Genomic DNA, 12,147 nt, shown 5'->3' with positions numbered 1-12,147 from the left:
TGTCCTCATCTAAAGTTCCTGAGAGAGCCTGGACTGACATAGTGAGTGGTGGCTGCAGCTTATCCGAGGCCATCAGCTCACCATGGAGAAGCTGCTCTCTATTAGATTGCTGCAAAGCTGGGAGGGTGTGACATGCTGCTGCGCAGATCACGTCTGTTCGGATTCAATTACGTCTCCTGCTAATCGAGTTTCGGCTCATCGACGCACTTCGGATTCCTCTCTGAGAAACTACATGGCTGCTCAAAACTTCTACAGGGGAGGTCACTCATGAGGCTGACACATTGAGGAACCATTTCACTGTCCATCACCAGATCCATCCACTAATCTCCTTTTATTAAGAGCTATGTTCATGACCTTGTTTCTCAACATCACCTGTCTCCATCCCAGTACCCTCCGTGTCCAATGAGACAAACTTGTTTCATTCAGTTGAAGATCATCATCTAACTGACTCTGAAGAAGCTGTTGAGATGATCTACTTCTTCATCCTCCTCCGGTGACACAAGTCTCACCTGGCTTTCAAGCTCGTGACACACTGACAGTGAGTGTTTACATTGCTGATGTGCAGCAGACAGATGATGATCACTGAGGTCAAGGCTGAACTTTTGGACCCCCTCTGCTCTCCAGGTCCAGTCTCCTGAACCAAGTATGTGCAGAGATAGCCGTTATTTAAAGGGCACCTCCCTATATAGACATGTACGTGTATGTGTGTGTGTAAGTGTGTATGTATGTGTGCATACATATCTGTTTTTTTGTTGTGGTTTATGTTTATATACACGATTTCAGGGAGTAGCAAAAACATCAGTATTGTGGGTCAGGAGGACATGCAGGGACCAGGCAGTGAGGTGCAAGTGCACAGGTCCGCCACAGGGGGAGGCGACGATGTGGGTCGCTTTGAGCCAATCGCTTGCCAGATCAATAAATGCAAGCGAAGTGGCAGCACCGAGCGTGGACGACATCTTGAGTTTGTGTTTGTTCCGTGTTGCAGAGGCATTCATTCAAACACTTACTCCTGGCGCGCAACATATGGTCATCAGAGAGTCAGAGCTGAGAGGACCAGTGTGTGTGTGTGTGTCAGTCAGTGAGTGTTAGTGTTTCATTCCTGGTTTAATTGTGTCTCTGGTATTTTCAGCTAGGGTCCCTGTTGTCGTCGACCATGACCCCCCTCTAAATATAGACCACAGCAGCTGCGTCGGTGCTGAACGGAGAGCGGGTCATCTGGTGTGCGACCGGAATTTCCAGGGGTAACGTGGATCAAGAGCACTGATCAGCCGGTGGAATGTCAACTCTGACGTCACAATCCACATTTTAGTGAAGACACGAGGCTTCATCGAAGACGCTGACATGCGGTTGACATTCATTGAATGTGTCAGCTTTTGGAGGCCGTATCTGTAATGCAGGGAAAACACAAGACTCCAGCAAAAGATCACGTCAACCGTGCGGCAGTGAGAAAGAAAGCACTTACTATGGGCACAAAATGAGTGTTTGCTCTGGAAACTCTGGTTTCCTCCCACTGTTAGAATGGCTTAATGAGTCAGTCGGGCAATTTGTGAGTTTATCTACCTCAACATGGGAGCAGCAAGAGACACAGAACGTAAGAAGAAGTTATATTTAATCCCTCAGCAAACACATCTGAGATATTGAACAGTTCAGTTTCTGCCCCTTTCTTATGGCTTCTCACAGACCTATTGACATATATCTTGTTCTTGTTGACTTTGCTGCATGGAAACTTGGAGCACATTTGCTGGAGACTTCAAGCGTGTGACAGATATTTTGGACTGTGTCATTACCTGTTGTCTACGGGACGTTCCTGGTTGTGTCACTCCTGGTCACTACTCTTCTTCACTGGTGATGAGCCAGTGTGCGTGACCAGATGCCTCTGGCGGTTGTGTTGTCAGAGGACATCAGTCTTCTCAGGCTTCAGAGTAGCAGCATAACCAAGGCAGCAGTGTCCATGTGGATTCACCCAGCCATCGATGTTCGTTCAAACGTCCACTGGCGGTCAGAACTCCAACCCCAGGTCGAACATGTCCCACGGCTGCTGCCCTGGAGAACTGGGATGGAGCCAAACACCAGGGACGTCACTAACACAGGTCTCTCATATCAGCCAGACGATTGTTTCAGGAATCAATCAAACAGTTCTTGTTCATCTTGAATGAAAAATCAATAATTCAAACTCTTTCACTTTGAAAATGGGGCGTTCACTGACCAACTCCAACGTGGGAGAAGACAGTTAACGTCTTCAAACCGTTAACGTCGCTCCAGTTCCAGACCTCCACCGACAGCAGAGGTGGGGGGAGGAGCAGGAGAAGGCAGTCCCCCGGGGGTCCGGCCGCGACGCGCTGCCCGCCTCGCCACAGTCAGACGGAGGATGATGTCCGTGAGGAAGCAGAGTCGGAGCTGCGCCGCCCGCCTGTCCCGGCTCTTCCCGCACCTCGTGCTCTGGCTCTCCCTGGTGGGGTACGCGGCTCTGGGGGCGCTGATGTTCCAGTTCATCGAGGGGGGCAGCGAGTCCAGCACCAAGGCGGAGTACCTCGGCTTCTTGGAGCGAGTCGTCCGGAAAGTCCAGAATCTAACCGGTGCGTTCGACAGCTCTCGTTCTTTCACCACGGTCTTATCGAGATTTCTCCGTTTGGATGACTCGTTCATTGTTCCATAATAATCACACACTCCCACTTTGTTAAGCTTATTTCTCATTTTCCGGTCGATATTTATTTTATTTTTAAACATTGGTAGACACAAATAATCTTCAGCTGTCAAACAAAACGAAAGAAAAATTCAAACTAAATATTTCATTTTTCTGAAACTACGACAGAACACCAATGAAACTTTGATTTAACGTGAATATAATAAGTGCTTGACTGAAAAGTCCCCGATGTTTGTCATAAAAACACATTTGTGTGTCATTGAATGAACTCAGATTCGTGAGCAGATTTAACCATGTACAGAGATGAAATACTTTGGAATTATCTAAGTTGTGATGTTATTATAGTTATTGAAAAATGAGGAGTCGAACTTGGTGACAATCTTTTTGGAGTTGCAAATAAATATTTCAGTGTTCAGTATTCATCATTCCAGCTGCTGTGACGGAGACCTGGTGACGTCTCATCTTTAATAACTACATTTCAATTATTGAGTTGCTTCCAGTTTTTTACAATATTCACACCAGTACACAAAAGACCATTTTTCTGTCGGCAATGACAAACCGTGCGCTGTGATTGTTGTTGCTATTTTTATCACCAGAGCTTCTTCTGTTTTAATTACTTCATTGAATTAGCCGTTTTTGTTCTCTAGTTACGGCAAACAAATGAAACAACAGATCAGCAGTGATGAGTTTTAGAGCGCGCAGTGGTCGCCTCACAGCAGAGTGCAGCCTCCACAGAAGGGGAGAGCAGATGTGACCCTGGTGCGCCCTCACTGTCTCCACACAGAGTCTCGGGAGGCTCCCTGATCCCCTCACCAAAAAACCTCAAATGGAACTGGTCTTCCACTGATGCTCAATGACGACTGATGTATCTCTTCGCCCCTCATCGCCGCCTCTTGTTTCAGAGGGTGGATACCGAGATGGCGAAATTGTCAGTGGAGTGGAGATCGAGATGAGGAGCAGGTTCAAGTCCATCTGGCTCCAGAGACCTGACCGATGGACCTTCTTTGGCTCCATGTTCTTCTGCTGCACCGTCTTCACCACCGTCGGTAAGTCTGGTGTGTCGTCAGTGGCCAGGAGAAGGAGCCTTGTTGTTGTGTTCAGAGGGGCTGAGATAACAATCGTACTGGAACTGAGCAAAGTGATGCTGACCACTGGGCTTCCTGCAGGACCATTATTTATCCAGGACAGCGGCAGATCACACTTTAATAGTTTCCTCGGTTATCGATCCCGACAGTGACGCTCTTATTACACTGGCCGCAACTGAGAGGGAGCGAGAGAGAGAGAGAGAGAGACTGCAGTGTAAAACAGAACATACACTGTTGAGAGGAAAGAATCAAGAAACAATGAGAAACCTCCAAACTTCTGACCTCCAGCTCTAACCAGTCATGAAGGTGCAGTCTCTGCCCAATGATCCCGGTCTTCAGTGGTTCTACTCTGAGTCCCTCCTGGATGACACTGTGCTGAGAAGACTGAGATGATCCCAGACTGTAGTCTCTGTCCAGCTGAGGCTGGGATGAGATGGCTTTGCTTAAATACTGGAGAGAACATCCATAAAAGAATTTCTAGTCCTCTCCCTGAACCTAAATCCATGTTCATTCTCTTCCATGTCTTGGACATTCTAGTCTCTCTTCAAACTGTTTTATGATGGAACTTATTAGTGGAGTTTGTTGATGTCTCAATAGAACAGTGAACTCAGTGCAGAGATGAGAAACTCAATGTTTCAGGTCTCTGGTAGAAGCCGCTGGTGTCTGACAGGCTGCTCTGCCAGCGTTATTTAGGGGTTAAATGGAGCCGTCTGTCTGCTGTATCTCATGTCTCTGAACAGTTGACTTGAACTATGGAGCAGTCTGGACACATTTCCTAGATGCTACTGAAGAAACGTTAGAAATCAGGTGAAGAGATGATCATGGAGTCAGATTCTATTCTCCAGATCATGATACAAACTGTCAGTCCTTTGTCTTGTGTGATGAAAAACCTTCTCACAATTCTCTCTCCTAAAATGCTTGTTTTCCATGGCCTTATTGAAGATGTCACTCATACTTTGAGGCTTTAGAATTTGTTGATGGTCCCTAACTGATGGCGGCTCGTAGCATTAGCGCTGCCTGTGAGAGTGTGTCCGCGATCAGTGAAGCCTAATGGGGACGCGGAAGAGGACGCCGCCGCCAAGACCGCAGCGGAGTCCACCACTCTCTCCACAACTGTCACACGCTGGTGTCGGCTGTCAAACGCAGCGGAGCTGGAAAGCGCAGCGCCGTCACGCTCTCGTCATGTTCACGCGTGCAGGTCCAATGCAGCGAGTGTGTTGCGTGTTTATGGAATTTATCGTGAGGTGCAGAACTGTCATGGTGGAGATTGTGTTTGGCAGGATATAAGTTATCGCCCATCCCTAGTGGAGGGAACATGCCAGTCACACTGACATCATCATGACTTGTGAAGGAGCAGCCACACCTTCGACCCAAACGTTGCTGGGAAATCACATGACTGAGGAGCCCGGCCCTCCTGGTTCTCGTCAGGACTGTTTCAGTAGAGCTGCAGGTGTTGTCTAGTCGGAGATCACTATAATGCATCAGTCATAAAGACAGCATTAACCTGAGAGAGACACTCTGCTCTCTCTCATCATCTCCAGACTCTCAGAAGTTGGTGAGCAGGCAAATCAATAAGTGAAGAGCTGGTCTGATGCTCCTGGTGAAACTTGTCTCCTGCAGTAGTCGAGGCCTGGCTTTTGTTTGTGCTCCACACAGACATCTTGAAGCAGGTCGCTCGCCTCCGTCATGACTCGTGCTTGGTATCCGAGGTTCTCTCCACACTCGGAGGAAGACTGTAAATATTTAATGCAGCGCGGTTCCAGATACCTCATTGATCACATGACCCTTCCTTTCTTCAAAACGGGCAACACTGGACGTCATTCATCACCATATCCAGGCGTCTGTCTGGTAACACTCGCAGCTTGACGGATGTATATTACTGCTGCTCACTTGACGTCGTGTAGCAATAACAGTGAAGTGTCGCAGCGCTGCTGTGTTGCCTGCAAACATCTGCAGCCGCAGACACTGATGGAGTCTCAGCCAGCGGAGACTAGGCCTGATGACTTTTGTATAACATGCTGATGAGAGCAGAAATTCCCCAAAGTCTTTCCTGCCGTCCGCTACATCACAGTTCCTCGTGTGTGTTAATAAATAATGGAAGGTTTCTATTGACAAACGTACACACTGGATCAATGACTTTCCTCAGTTCAGTCCGTGCTTTTGTTGTGTGAACTGTGGCGGAGAAACCAAGAGCATATTAGAGTCATATTTCCTCCAAGTCTCACAGCTACTCCTGCCAACTGTGACACAGTCGCCGTGAGACTTGGGGGCTTTTCACTCTGTGGAAAGTGCGTTCAGCTCAAAAGTCCGACGTGAACACAAGCGAACACTATGGTGAGCAGCCGCTGCAGGAGACTGGAGTCACTGAACAGTACAGCGGTCGAGACTCGCTACATGTGCGGGTGTTTGATAACTCAGGTGTTTTCACCTTTATTAAGCTGATAAACATCTGATGTTATTGACAGACAGATTCACTCCAATGAATAATGTTTTCACTGCCGTGATCCTGCAGCTTCGCAGCAGAAGAAGAACAATCAGAAGGAAAGACACTGTTTTTTCTGAAGCTACTGAAGATCACCAGACGATTCATTGATCATTTCTGACGTCTGGATCTGGACACTGACTAAAGATCCTCAGGAATCTCTCTCACTTCGTTCAGTGGGTTGTGAGAGCAGCGTGGATCAATCCAGAGCTCCGTATTATGCAGCTTGTTTCTGCGATTTCCTTGTAAAACAAACATGACAAGACCCTTCCAAGTTTAGTTTCGGCTGTGAAACACCACATTCTGTTCCAGCCGTGGCGGAGCTTCCTTGAGAGGTTATGGGTCACAAACCAGATATTTTGCACAGAGCGCCCCCAGCTGGGAAGGAAAAAAAAAGCACATGGCCTGAGGCGCAGAGGTGCAAGGTTGCACAGCAGGGGGCGCATCAGACTCCCGAGACAGAACCCACAGTGTGAAAAGCCCCAGACAGGTCCCAATGAAACTGGGCCTACACACCTCGTTGCCCCTGGTCAGACCGTGTAGTGACCCAGAGGTCTGCAGCTCAGGCCCGGACCACGTGGCAGCTGTTGAAGTCCTCTCAGTCTTGTACAGCATCAGTTGTCTCATGACATGAAGGAGAATCGACAGGTCCTCTCTATGACTGTTAGCATAACGGACTGATGGGCTGGTGTGTGAATACAGACGTGGCCCTGAAGGCTTCAGTGTAATGATCGAGCTCCTTCAGTCAGATGTTCGGTTCTTCCTCTCAGGAGCTTCAGATCAACTCTTCATGAACTTCTTTCTTAGATTCTCCTTCGTGCTTGGAAGGTTTATTGTTGACATGTCGACTCATCTTGAACAGCGTAGAGACCCATGATGTGTCCGCTGATTTCGCGAGTGCACAGAAGAGTCCCGAACCTTGAGTGAGACACAGGTGCGGGAGGTCCATGAGCTCAGCTCCGTAGCAGACAGCTGACTCTCTGCTTCTATTCCAGGATCTGGCTCTTGACTCTCTTGGCCACTCAGACTTTTCAAGCATTTATTGTGCAAAAATGCAGGCCAGCTCCTCCCTGGCTGCTCCGTTTACCATCCATGGATTATTAATGTGAGCGTGTTGAGCGTTGTGCAGTGAAGCCGCTCCACGCAGCAGACTGTTTCTACGAGAAGCTCCAGAGATGATCAAACATAAACGCATGTCATTCTCCGGTTGCACTAAAATGGCAGGTGAGCCTTGCAGCTGCTGACCTGATCACTCGAGGGGTGAAGGACGGGAGGTTCATCTGGCTGCAGATGGAGGGAAGAGGTGGCTCTTCATGTACCAGCTGATGTTTCCATATGTCATCCCAGCTCTGCTCATGATCAAGCGCCGAAGGGACTGGAGATATTTCAGCGAGGACTTGAGGATGCCTCTTAACATTCCCTCTGCAGTCTGGATCAGTTGTGAGTCCAAATCCCAGCAGTGGGCCACATGCCTCCAGTCTGACAACATGGCTCCACCTCCTGGTGGGAGGCTGTCGTGAGTCATCATGAACCGTCAGAACACTTCACAAGACTGAGTCTGAGGTCTGGATGTTGACTCTCTTGGAGCCTCAGAGGAACATCAGCGCCATAAAGGTGGATCTTCATGCCACACTTCATGCGTCTTCCTCCATCCAGACAGAGTCAGTGGTGATTTTATTATCTGCTTTAGTCCTTTTACACATGTATTCAAACATGTTCCGATAAGAATTGAAGGGAATTCACCAAAACAACCATGGTGAGAAGTGGAAGACAAAGGCTGCACTGATCGTCCAGTCACAGCTGTGGTGATGACACTCACGCGTTCACAGCCCAAAATGCCTCCCTCATCATGGCTGAGAGGCTCCGTCCATCATCAGAGGAGGAAGCATCCATGTCTTGCTCAGACTGCTCCGCCTTCTCCTGGATCCAGGGTGACAGAGGGGAAGCTCTGCTAATGGCTAATAGCTCTGCAGCTCCACAGCACTCTGGGCAAAGTGCTCTGCCTCACCACAAAGAGCCAGCAGAAGCTTGATAGAGGTTAGACACTGCAGTTGCCCACTTCATTTATCCCTGCTGCAGCGGCGAAAGACAAAACTAAACTGCGTTTGAAAGTTCATTACTGAGACGTCTGTCCCAGAGGAGAACAGTGATGGAAACTGCAGCGGTTTATGATCTTCTGCTACACACTGGAAAGATGAAGTGTGTCGACTCGATCTTCTAGTTCGAGGGTGAGGCTGCTGGACAGCTGCTCCACCATCCACAGCTGAGCTGAACTAGACATTTCTGTCTTCAGCATGAGGAGCAGGTGAAAGAAGATGAGAAGACTTGTTTGTCTTTAACTGAAAACTTGTCCACAATACACCTCTGTCTTATTGCAGTGCTATTGACTGCGATTAAGTCCGATTGCATCCTGTTCTCCTGGTTCACACGCAGTGGAGATCAGTGGGATCACAGAGTAATGCACCTCTGAGACGAGGGGAGGCGCTGTGATCTCTTCAGTCCTTCAGGTTCCTCTGAGCGTAGAGGAAGAGCAATGGCAGCTAACAGGTAGCAGTTTCACTGTTCTATTGAACTGTGTAGACAGTGATGGTGCTGACTGATGAAGTAGTTTCACGTCAGAGCTCCAGAATCAGCCAGCGCTGGTTCAACGCTGTCACCATCATGGAGCTGTCACCATCCTCAACACGCTTCTATCAGTAGGTTTTGGGATTAAACTCGCAAGTTTCTGAATAAAATATTCCTCAGATTGTCTTTTCCGTATATTCAAGGATGATAGATGTGGAGTACATAAAGTACAGAGACGCGCTTTTGATCACCGTAGTGAGCCTCGACTCACCTAGCAACCATGCTAATGGTTGCTAACGTGGAGCTAGTGTCGCCTTAAACCAACAAATCACGTCTTCTTGTGAGAACTAAGGATCAAAACCATCTGAGTGAATGAAGGTGAAGACAAATCTGCAGATCATGGTGGTGGCCAGTTCCAAAACACAGCTGATATCAGGTTTGTCATGTGACCACCACAGACATGGGCTCAGACCCAGGAACACACACTGCATCAGGTTCCACACACCACTTCTCCAGTGTATAGAAGGTTATTAGACGTCATGAGACCGTGATGAGTCTCAGAGTTTGTTTACTTCTGCTGCGTAGCTGAAGCTGCTGCAGCCACACATCAGTCCGCTCATAGTCCAGCTACTGGTTACATGCTATCTTAGTCCAGCTACTAGCTACATGCTAGCTTAGTCCAGCTACTGGTTACATGCTAGCTTAGTCCAGCTATTAACCCCATTATCCAGAATATGGAGTCCGACGAAGAGAGATTCCAGTTTCTCTCCAGTAGTTGGACCAAGCTGTTTACATACATTTTAAAAGATTTTGGTCAAACTAATGCAATAATTTGGTTTTCTGGGCTGTCATGTGACAGTACTTAGAGATGGGTCATTGGAGGGGACACCCTGGAGTACCAGGAGTAGAATGAAATGAGGATTTGAGGTTCTTTGAGTTACTGCTGGAAGTCCAAACGTGGTCGTCTGTCAGTGATTGTGAGACATTCCACACCAGTGTCCCCTCTTCCTCTGCAGGTTACGGCGAGATCTACCCGGTCACTTTGTCTGGTAAAGTGGCGTGTATCTTCTATGCCATGGTGGGAATCCCTCTCATGTTGCTCGTCATCCTGGACGTGGGCGACTTCCTGGCCATGTTTATGACGCGAGCGTACGTCCAGCTGCACACGCTCTTCAAAATCCTCCGCTCCCGCCGCTGGTCACCGCGCAGGGCTCAGGAAAAGGCCTGCGACTCGGGCCACCGCGTCCTGGAGGACGGCACCTACTTCTTCAGCCACGACGTGGTGGTGCGCGAGCCCATCGACATCCGCCACGTTCTGCACACTCAGGGCGACGTCCGGCACAAGTCCAACCAACTCCAGAACAACAAAGAGATCTTCGAGAAGATTCTGGCCCGAGAGAATCTGCTGAGGAAGGCGCCGCTGTTGAAGAGCATCTCGTGTCCGGAGCTGAACCGCCTGCCTCCGGCCTGTAAGGGCAGGCAGATCTGGGACTTCAGCGGGTTGGGGGACGGTATGGAGAAGCTGGACGTCCCCTTCGTGCTCATCCTCATCATCGTCTTCACCTTCATCCTCCTGGGTGGCTTGATCCTCCCACTGTGGGAGAGTGAGTTGGAGGGCTTTGACCCCTACTACTTCTGCTTCATCACCGTCACCACCATTGGCTTCGGAGACATCGTCCCCCACCACCCCAAGTACTTCATGCTCACCTCGCTCTTCATCATCATTGGCATGGCCGTCATGACCATGGCCTTCAAGCTGGGCCAGGCTCGCATCGTCAGCTGCTACCGCCAGTGCATCAAGTACATCAGTAGAGGGAGGAGCGAGCAGGACGACCAGTGATGTCCACCCAGCCTGTGCTTTCATCTGAGAACCCGTGCGGCGCTGAGCGTTTTGCATGTGTTCGCTGCTCTTTGACCCAACTGGTGTTTGCTGAAGTGAAACCAGGAAGCTGCTCACAAGACAAGTGTCGGGAACGTGACTCCCAGGAGAAGAGGATGCATGAATCTCACACACAGACACAGTCGTGCTTCGCTATCCTTGTGAGGACCTCTCATTGGCGTAACCCTTTCCCCAGCCTCGCCGCCTGAACCGTCCAAAACAAAAGGCGAAACCTAACCAGGACTGTAAGCCAAACCGAAACCCAATTATAATGATCAGGTTATTAATCCTCAAATGAAGTAAAAAAAATGTCCCCAAAAATATGTGTTAACAAAAATTGGTCCTCACAGGTATAGATCACTGACACGATGAATGGATACATGACAGGAGTTGAACACTAAACCCTGCAACTGTTATGAAGTTCCACAAGAGGGAGGATTAAATAAAGGGTAAATAAACAAATGTATGAAAAATGTAAACCCTCAAATCCGAAAATAGTTTTAAATTCAAGCGATTGTGCGCACCAGTGACTTTGTCAACACATGATGGCGCTGTAAACCACGAGAGCCAGAGTGTGGACCGTGAACACGCGCTTCAGGTTGATCTCAAATCGAGTGTGTTTCTGAACTTGTCGGACTGAAGGTTGTGAACAACAATGGTGTAGTCGATATTTAAGTCATATTTACGCGACAAGACTGCGGACTTGTTTATTTATATTCCCACTATGGTCACGCGGAAGTTTCAGGGTGAATAAAACGTGCATCCATTGACGTTTCTGCGACTCTTTCAGTGCTTCGACAGGTGAGATCACGAACCTAAAACGTAGTTTCTCACTCATTCATCTTTTAAATCCGGGTGTTCAAACAGCAGCCAGTCGCCAGCTCCGGACCATCATCAGCTTTAAATGGCCCACGATAGATTCTAAAGATTAAAAAATAAATAAATAAATAAATACTGACTCACTAACAAACGTGAAATAAAGTTCTCAGGTGTGTGTTTTCTGGCTGGTCAGCTCTGACCTCGGAACTTGAACCTCATCACGTCTCTGTAACTCTGCTTTTTATTTAAACTATTGTAGCGACTGAGAGGTGGACTGCTGTATTCAGAAGTGATGTGGACTACCCATGATGCATTTGGTAGTTTTCAGATGTTGGGGCACCATAACTCAAGTGGCTGTTGCGTTTTATGCCTTCGCTGTGTTCACTGTTTGCTGCAGTTCGGTTGCTTTCAATAAAGAGCATCTGTGAGTTCCTACGGATGCAGAAAGACAACCCATTGTGTCATCGCTGACCACTGCTTGCTACATTGGTGTCAGAAGTGGGATCTCCGTCTTCGAAACAATGGAAGAGGAAATCCTCAAACTCGAGCAAGCAATTGAGCAGAGCTTCATTGAGCTTCGCCCTTATCTGAAGAAGAGGACTGCAGAAGCTCGCCATCTACGCGAAGGAGGAGCCAGTGAACATCGCCATCTACAGGAAGGAGGAGCCAGTGG

The 12,147-nt window shown here is 48.5% G+C and overlaps 1 protein-coding gene across 1 annotated transcript; it reads left to right on the top strand.

Annotated features, from left to right (window-relative positions):
* The first annotated feature begins 2,368 nt into the window (after window positions 1-2,368).
* Window positions 2,369-11,558, top strand: kcnk18 (potassium channel, subfamily K, member 18). Its single transcript, XM_053874536.1, has 3 exons — window positions 2,369-2,576; window positions 3,547-3,690; window positions 9,793-11,558. Exons 1-3 carry the CDS (start codon window positions 2,369-2,371, stop codon window positions 10,614-10,616), a joined length of 1,176 nt encoding a protein of 391 aa, XP_053730511.1. The 3' UTR covers window positions 10,617-11,558.
* The last annotated feature ends 589 nt before the right edge of the window (window positions 11,559-12,147 follow it).

This window comes from Synchiropus splendidus, chromosome 9 (genome assembly GCF_027744825.2).
Source record: "Synchiropus splendidus isolate RoL2022-P1 chromosome 9, RoL_Sspl_1.0, whole genome shotgun sequence".
In the NCBI taxonomy this organism is placed as follows: Eukaryota; Metazoa; Chordata; class Actinopteri; order Syngnathiformes; family Callionymidae; genus Synchiropus; species Synchiropus splendidus.
Note: the sequence above shows the minus strand (reverse complement) of the source record. Positions and strands in the feature narration are given on the sequence as shown.